Raw genomic sequence first — 9,230 nt, 5'->3', positions numbered from 1 at the left:
TTTTTTGAGATACTACAAAGTAACAAATTTTTAGTTTGTTTCCGGAAAAAATACTGGGGGACATTTTCACTGTGTGGTCTGACTAGACAATGATTCCCTTTGTGTGGTCTGACTAGACAATGATTCCCAGGCTGGCTTTGAACTCATAGAGCTCCATCTAAGTGCCTCCTAAGTGCTCAGATTAAAAGCATGCACCACCGTGCCCAACTACAGAATCTTTTAAGGCAACACTTTCTTAGAAAATTCTTTTGTTTTATTTTGAGTTTGGAGATAGGGTTTCTCTGTGTAGTGGTGGTTATCCTGGAACTCACTGAGTAGACCAGCCTGGCCTCCAACTCACAAAGATCTGCCGCCTACTGTGCTGGGATTAAAGCAGTATGACACTTCCCACCCCCATCTTAGAAAATTCACATGCCTGTAACTCCAATACTCTCTGACTTTGAGGCCAGTATGGTGTACATATCAAGGTGCATGGCAGCCAGGGCTATACTGTTAGACTCTGTCTCAAAAAAAAAAAGTAACAAGAAGAAAATAACAAGAAGAAATGGCTCAGTGTTTAAGAACAAGTGTTGCTCTTTCAAAGGACCTGTTTGTTTGTTTATTTACCCTATGTTGTCCTGGATGTCTTGGAACTCACTCTATAGACCAGGCTGGCCCTCAGAAATCTACCTGACTCTGCCTCCTAAGTGCCATCAATGCCTGGCAAGAAAGTACTTTAAAAACCATTTTTTTTTTTTTTGAGGGCTAGCCATGAAGGAGGAAAAAAGAAAAAAAAAATTAAAATGATTATGTTCATTTTTCTTAAATATTTAAATTCAATATAATTTATTTTAAAAAGGAAGTTCAAATTGATACTTTTTGTTATTAAAATGTGCTATTATGTACACCATCTGATAATGAATGAAAAGCTATTCTGTGTGAAGAAACAGTATTACAAATGTCCGGCAGTCAATCATTTAAATTAAACTTACACTCAGTGGCTCACTTCCCGAGTCCCAGCATTTAGCAGGCTCACTAAGAGCCTGTCAAGCTGAGCAAGGTGCATGAGTGAATGGAGGGCACGCCAAGCTCACCAGTGCAATCTGCTGCTTGATACGCTCTCGAGCAGCTCTGTCCTCTGCCTTTTCTCTGCTTCTTTCTTCTAACATTCTTTTCGTTAATTCTTCTTCTTGTTTTCTTTTATAATCCAACATTTCCTTTCCAGTTTTTCTCCTTTCAATTTCCTTCTTAATCTCTCTCTGAATCAAAAAAACAAAACAAAACAAAAAAAAACCAAAACCTTTATGAATCAAAGGAAAGCTTTATAAACTAAAACCATAATCTAATCTTCTGTCTGAGATTATCCTTTGATGTAATAAAGGCTGATCATAGAATGCAGTTAAAAGAACAAAACTTGGGGGCTAGAGAGATGCCTCAGTGGCTAATAGTACTGACTGTTCTTCCAGAGGACCTGAGTTCAATTCCCAGCACCTACATGGCAGCTTAATATTGTCTATAACTATAGTCCCATGGGATCCAGAACCTTCTGGTGTCCAAATATATATGCAGATAAAATGCCCATATACATAAATAAATGAATCATTAAAAAAAAAAAAAAGAACAGAACTTAATAAAATGTTTGTTGGTGAGATGGCTCAGTGAGTAAAGATGCTTGCCACTTACACTGTGGACATACGTAATGGAAAGAGGAAACCGATTACTCCAAGTAGTTCACTGATCTCACACGCACACGCGCACACGCACACTCAGTTATTAAGCACACTGGCTGTTCTTACTAGTGCTGGGAATTTAGGAAACTTGGGTTTGATTCCCAGCACCTACATGACAGCTCACAACTGTTTGTAACTTCAGTTCTAGAAGAGCTAATGTCCTCTTCTGGCCTCCACAGGTACCAGGCATGCAAATAATGCACAGATTTGCATGCAGGTAAAACACCCATACAAATAAAATAATTAAAAAAATTATTTTACTAACAGCATGATTACTGGTCAAATATCTATCAACTCATAAACTTTTTGGTAAGAGCACAGTATAATCTGTAACCAAGCAGAATTACACGTCTTGCCAGGGGGACAAATCCCTGAGGACAAATGGCAATCAATTATTTGGCTTAGAAAAAAAAAAGATAATCTATGAGACCCCAAAGAGATTGGGCCACAATTACTGTGTGAAGAATGACAAGTATGCTAGAATTCAAAGTTACACTAAAAATTCAGGAGTATGTATGCAAATTTGACTTCTCACAAATCTAGCAAGTTTAGACAACTTCCTTTAGATATTTAGTATGAAAGACTTGCCACACAGAGGAAAAGAAAAAGATTATTCAATTATCCCTAGTAATTTATTAAAAAAAGAAAATAGGGCTAGAGAGATGGCTCAAAGGTTAAGAGCACTGACTACTTTTCCAGAGGTCCTGAGTTCAAATCCCAGCAACTACATGGTGGCTCACAACCATCTGTAATGAGATCCAATTCCCTCCTCTGTTGTATCTAAAGCCAGCGACAGTGTACTCACATACATGAAATAAGTAAATAAATCTTAAAAAAAAAAAAAAAAAAAGAAAGAAAGAAACGAAGAAAAAAAGAAAAGAAACAGCTGTGTATGGTACCTCATTGCAGCCCTCACGTGCCGGGGCATCAAGACACCGTCTCAAACACACACAAACAATAGCTGAAATCCTAAAATGTAAACAGTCTAATCTGAGCACAGAACTGCTAATTTCCTTCAGCACAGTACAACACTGAGCTTTAAGGATATGCTGGGTCTGCTGACAGTCTGCTCAGTGACAACAGATCACACACAGCCTCAAGTCCCAGAGCGTGAGACACTGCTAAGAGTGAGCTCTACCTGTGCTTCTTCCTTCCTCTTCTCTTCTCTCCTTTCTTCAAGTTTCTTTGTTAGTCTGCTTAAAAAACAGAACAAAAACAAAACACCAAGACAGATTCGATTATTCAAAGCACAATTAAGAATTCAATGGGAGGGGGTTGAGCAGGAGTGTTGGTGCACACCTTTAAAATTAGCATTTAGGAAGCAGAGACTAGCTAGAGGATACATAGTCAGACCGTCTCAAAAAAAAGTTTTATTTAGTTAACACAAAGGGATCTGATCTTCTGAAAGCACAGCAGGTTTATCCGTCCCTTCTTGTTCCTTGCATAAATCCATGAGAACAGGAGTCCATCATAAGCCTGTTCCTAATTGTAACTGACTTATTTATATAGAGAGGTTTCACTTTTTAATGATTTATCTGATTGATAATGCTTGAAAAATAAACAAATTTAAGCTGGACAGGTGGCTCAGCAGTTAAAAGCTTGTATTATTCCTGCATTTGATCAAAGTTCTATTCCTTGTAGCCCACTTTTTTTCAAGGGGTTGTTTTTAAGACAGGGTTTCTCTGTGTATCCCTGGCTGCCCTCAGAGATCCACCTGCCGTTGCCTCTCAAATGCTGGGATTAAAGGTATGCGCCACCACCAGCTGGCTCACAACTGCCTGTATTTTCATTTGCAAGTGGCCAAAAAGATAACAATTCCTTTTTAAAGAACTTTTATTTTATTCATTACTGTCACGATGACTGTTTTTGCAGAGCTGAGCAGACCCCATGTCTGCTAAGCATTCTAGCACTGACCAAGACCCTAGTCTCCTCTAAGAAGCATTGTTAACTTCCATATAATATTAAATGGTTTTAGGTTGGGATTATAAATGTTATTAGCCACTAATACTTTTGAATTGCAGCATAACAGATGAATTTCATAACTACTGTATTTTATAAGCCTTAAACTGGAAACTACAATGGATCAGAAATGTTTAACTGATTAGTCCAACAAGAACAAAAAAAAATGACATTTAGTAGATAGTTATGCAGAACCCCAGCTCAGTACATATGTATATTATGAGCTAAGATTTTGTTCATCTAGAGCTTATTAGTCTTCTGGCATAAAAAAATAAAAGCAAAAATGACAGATGGATACACACATGTATGTACCAGAAAGGACTCTTAGAACAAAATGCTCTGATCTACAGCTCACTGACAACTGCAAAGATACAGAAAAGTTATACCCTAGTTTTAATTTTCATGGAATAGTTGAGTTATTGAGGCAATCAGAACTTTAAACCTGCACCTCTGAATCTTCATTTGAGTTATGTTTAGGTTTCATTCAAGTTAACAGAATGACTAGAAACTGTAATTTATTAAACAAAACGCTGTCTACAAAAGTCAAAGTAAACCTTTCCACTCTGACGGTGAGGTCCTCCTCGGCTGGTCTCTGGTTTGAACATCCACGAGGCTCCTGAGAGAGGCTGTCATGACCTGCACATTCTCCTCCTTAATTATTAAAAATGAAATAAGAATATTGCATTAGAGGCAGGTATATCTCTGAGATCAAGGCCAGCCTGGTCTACAGAGTGAATTCCAGAACTGTCAGGACTACACAGAGAATCCCAAAAACACTAACAAGAACAACATCGACAATAACAAAAACCAAACCAAATCAAACAAACAAACATCACCACCCCCAAACACAAAGGAAACCGTATTTAATGCAACTTTTAAAAGGTATAAGTCATCTGTTAACCTTGCCTCTTTGAGTATTAGGATGGCAGAAATACATCACTGTGCCTGATGGAATGACAAACATTCTACCAGCTAAGCCCTAGACCAAGGTTGGGTTTATCAGGCCATTTGAACAGGCTTGATGTTATCTGTCAGGGATGCTACAGTAAGACTAATCCATGCCTTCAGTATGAACTGAAGGCATTCTTTTACTATACCTGCCACAGTATCTGACTTTGTGTCAGAGGTAGCTGAGGTCTCACAAAGCTCTGTATTTCTGGACTCGGGAATTTCACATACGTCAGGTTCAAATGAGGCAGATGGGGTAGATACCGAACTTTCTGACTGGTTGTCATTTGTCACTGATGTTTCACCTTTTGATGAGTGCATCTTGGGAGAAAACAAATCAAAACTTAATTAATGTAAGACTATATAGCCATTTTATGGTAGATGATTTATGAATCCCCCCCCCATACATACACACACACACAGACACACACACCCATACACCTCCAAGAGTAGAGGTGCTATCTTCTGTAGGACAAATTGAAAATGTAGAGTTCTAGACATAATAAAATCTAAATTATGAGCTAAATATAGTGGCACAAGCCTTTAATCCCAGGCAGAGGCAAGTGGATCTTTGTAGGTTCAAGACCAGACCAGCTTGTCTATATAGCAAGTTCTAAGACAGCCAGGGCTATAGAGACACTCAAAACAAAAAGAAAAAAGAAAAATTACATTATGGGATTTAACTACAAGCTGGGAAGAGCAAAATTTTCCTTTTTTTTTTTTTTTTTTTAACTACAGGGGGATGAGCTATGTCTCCAATCTGTAAAAAGTTTTAAAGCAGAGTGACTTTTCAGGCTAGGGAGGGGGGGCTCAAGACACTTCTGAAAGTCAAGGCAGATGAAAGACAGGCAGTGCCACCCTCAGGCCAAGCTCACTGCCCTCAAGGGTCTCAAATACTAGCAGGTGCCTGATAGATAGGTCACTGGTTGGGGTAATCCTACTTGGTCAAGCTATGGTATTCAGAGGGTTAGTTCTGTGTTACCTTCAGAGAATATCCATTGTTAACAATTGAGCTACCCCAGAGTACGTACACAGGTTAAGAAGCGTCAATTTGGCCTGCCACAGCCTCTGAGTAAGAGTCCAGACAGATAGCTGTGGAGAGTAGGAGGGAAGAACCCTATGGACTGAAGAGTGCAGGGGAAGGAAACTGGCTTGGGCTAGGAAATATGTTAAGAGTATCTCCACCCTCAGAGGCCAAAACTAGACTTTATCAACTGAGAATTAACCTGAAGCTCCACAGCTCTGAACTTAAAGCCAGTGGGTGAAACAATTCTCGAGTCAGTCTTCTTTCCTTCACTGCTGTACTCTGAAAACTAGGGTTCCAGAGGTGTACTGACACTCACACAGGCACCACTCTTGAGGGTGATTAATACTCAAAAGCCTTGCAAACACAAAGGTGGGTCTTGTATCCACACCAATGGTTGCTTTCCTGTCAGGAGCCATTAGGAAAGTCTAAGTCTAGCGGGTGGCCTTCCAGAATGGAGCCCACCATTTCTGCATGGTCTGTGATAGGTGAGCTCTATGAGGCAAGGTCCCAAAAAGACATCTCGAGATTGTTTCCTGCAGCTGATATGTCTTTCTTGTCATTATTAAATTAATATAATCTCTGAGCATTATACCAAATACTGAGCAGATTTTCTGCAGATCAACATAAAGATGAACTTTCATGAATTAATGCTGTTTAGATGAATTAATGATTTTATAGAATTTCGGATTTGATTAAAATAATCTTAGGAAGAAAGTTTCAAGAGATAGTTTGAGTTGTTTTGCTAGAAAGATGTAATAAATTTAGAATCAAGAACAGAATGTCTTGGGCAGTGGTGGCGCATGCATTTAATCCTAGCACTTGGGAGGCGGAGGCAGCCAGATTTCTGAGTTCGAGGACAGCCTGGTCTACAGAGTGAGTTCCAGGACAGCCAGGGCTACACAGAGAAACCCTGTCTAGAACAAAACCAAAACCCAAACCAAACTAAACCAAAACAAAAGAACAGAATGTATCCACTCCTCATACAGCAAGTAAAGGCTACATAATAAGGAATACAATGAGCTTTCACAATTACATTAAAAAGAGATATAGGCTTGGGATAAATTTGTGTTCAAGGAAAAGCATTCAGGTGTATTCAAAGGCAAGGCCATGTATAAAAACTGTCCCTTTGAACTTATAATGAGCACATAGAATGAAACACTGCTTTGAACTTAATATCAACATCCTTTTGTAACTTCTGTTTTTGTAATATTTTATGAGATAATTTTCTTTTTTGTCTTTTTTTCTTTTTGTGTTTTCGAGACAGGGTTTCTCTGTGTAGTCCTGGCTGTCCTGGAACTCACTCTGTAGACCAGGCTGTCCTCAAACTCAGAAATCCGCCTGCCTCTGCCTCCCAAGTGCTGGGATTAAAGGTATGCATGACCACTGCCTGGCAATGAGGCAATTTTCTAAGAACTTTTGTTTATAAAAAAGGCCAGAGAAAAGAAATAAAGATGATATGTTGACTTGGGCAGCTTTTCTTCATCCATCTACTCACCAAATGCTTGACTGTTTGTCTATGGGTAGGTATGCACGAATACTTGTGGAATAGATGAAACAGATGATCGGGCCTGGCTACAATGTGTATGTATGAATATATGTGTGTCTGTGCATATTTGCCTGTGTAAACGATTTTGATTCTTTCCTTTCCTTCCTCTCTGGTTTGCAAAGAGTTAACCAGCCCAGTCATTAAGAGACATCTGGCTGCCTAGCCAGAGAAGAGAATACTACTAGCAATAAATCCTTTACTTAATCCCCTGCTGCTATGCAGCATCTGCTAATTGCTAGAGAATTATATACTGGTAAAGTAGTAGGAGTTAAGTTTTCCATCACTTATCAATCATAGAGAATTGTAAAGTAGGTTTATAAAGTAAGTAAGAATTAAGTTTTCCATTGCTTATCACAGAGAATTATAAAGTAAATAGATCATCTATTTCGTGGCCAACGCTGTGTCCCACTTCAGTCTATTCCAGGCAAGGCAGGCTCCCAGCACTTTCTACACTTGATAATTAAATGAAAAAACACATAGCCTTGTACCCTAAGGTTCCAGAAAACATGAACAATCCAAATCTTGAAGCAGTAATAATGGAGCAAGAAATAATGGAGGAAAATTAATGAAAAAATAAGTAAGACTGACAAACCCCCAACTAACCCAATGGAAAGAGATGAAAGACTCCAATTAATAAAATCAAATTAAATAGGATAGTTTATGATAGCGATCAATGAAATACAGAAAATAAAAAAAGAAGAAGACTTGCAAATCTCTGGGGCTAGAGAGATGGGTCAGAGGTTAATAGCACTTGCTGCTCTTGTACAGGGTTTGGGTCACTCCTATCAGATAGTTATAAGATATTTCCAAGAAATCCAATGCCCCCTGACCACTTTGAGTACCTGAATACATGTGGAGCATATACACACAATTAGTGCACACACACACAAAGTACAATTTTTTTTTTTTAAACTGAAAATTGCCAGGCACAGTGATACACACCTTTAATCCCAGCACCCAGGAGGCAGAAGCAGCCAGATCTCTGAATTTGAGGCCAGCATGGTCTACAGAGTAAGTTCCAGGAAAGCCAAGGCTACACAGAGAAACCCTGTCTCAAAAATCTAAAACTAAATAAGTAATTAATTGAAATTAAAACAGGAATTAAATTCTTCAGTAGGGGCTATTCAGGATTAAAAACAAAATCTTAAACTAAGTTCTAGTTTTTTCTTACCTGTTGGACTTTGTGAATTCTTGTAACAAGTTCATCTGCAGAAACACTCCCTGCTATCACTTCCAAAGGGATTCCGCTGTCTCCTATAAAGAAACTGGATGGAATACATACTACAGGATCTGTACAGGTCAATTAAGTTTAATAATTCATGCTTGAAACAAGAAGTTTTACAAAATACAGTTAACAAAGCAAAACATATAATCTTAGTGGACTTCAGAACATTACTAGCTAGCAAGTTTCTCAACTCAGTGGCCATATCATGCCTCTAGTGCAAGTGGTATGTAAACTGACTTATGGTCTGTACAGGATACCACAATGAAGAATATATCGCATTCTCCTCCATCACAGCTTTACTGTATATCCATTTGTGTCTTGTCACCTACTGAACACTCCAACCAAACTACTCCACTCTGCTCTTCAGACAGTCTCTTTAAAACAATGTCCTCTGCCATCAGCCACAGTGCATTACCTCAAAGACAGTCTACAACATTGCTTCTACAAACACAAGGTAAGGTTTCTTTTTCCTTTTTTCTTTTTTGGTTTTTCAAGACAGGGTTTCTCTGTGTAGTCCTGGCTGTCCTGGAACTCACTCTGTGGACCAGGCTGGCCTTGAACTCAGAAATCTGCTTGCCTCTGCCTCCCAAGTGCTGGGATTAAAGGCGTGCACCACCACCGCCTGGCTATAAGTTTTCTTAAGTAAAACTAATTCCTAATTTTTTTTCCTGTTTTTTTGAGACAGGGTTTCTCTGTGTAGCCCTGGCTATCCTGGAACTTGTTCTATAGACCAGGCTGACCTCCAACTCAGAGATCCCCGTGTCTCTGCCTTTGCTAGTATCAAAGGTGTGCCCAGCTTAATGCCTAAATTTTTTA

At 38.9% G+C, this 9,230-nt stretch overlaps 1 protein-coding gene across 2 annotated transcripts in view; it reads right to left on the bottom strand.

Annotated features, from left to right (window-relative positions):
• The window catches only part of Ubxn4 (UBX domain protein 4), a 34,449-nt gene that overhangs the window by 14,166 nt on the left and 11,053 nt on the right, over window positions 1-9,230 (bottom strand). The window contains exons 3-7 of one of the 2 annotated variants that reach the window (XM_031381238.1): window positions 8,361-8,479; window positions 4,766-4,937; window positions 4,223-4,319; window positions 2,848-2,905; window positions 1,074-1,238 (exon numbers count right to left, since the gene is read on the bottom strand). In XM_031381238.1, coding sequence (XP_031237098.1) covers window positions 1,074-1,238; window positions 2,848-2,905; window positions 4,223-4,319; window positions 4,766-4,937; window positions 8,361-8,479 — 611 coding nt within the window. The remainder of the gene's footprint in view (window positions 1-1,073; window positions 1,239-2,847; window positions 2,906-4,222; window positions 4,320-4,765; window positions 4,938-8,360; window positions 8,480-9,230) is intronic. The other variant, XM_031381246.1, reaches the window with a different exon arrangement.

This window comes from Mastomys coucha, unplaced genomic scaffold, assembly GCF_008632895.1.
Source record: "Mastomys coucha isolate ucsf_1 unplaced genomic scaffold, UCSF_Mcou_1 pScaffold1, whole genome shotgun sequence".
NCBI classification, from domain to species: domain Eukaryota; kingdom Metazoa; phylum Chordata; class Mammalia; order Rodentia; family Muridae; genus Mastomys; species Mastomys coucha.
The sequence above is the reverse complement of the archived record's forward strand: the minus strand, read 5'-3'. Positions and strand labels throughout refer to the sequence as shown.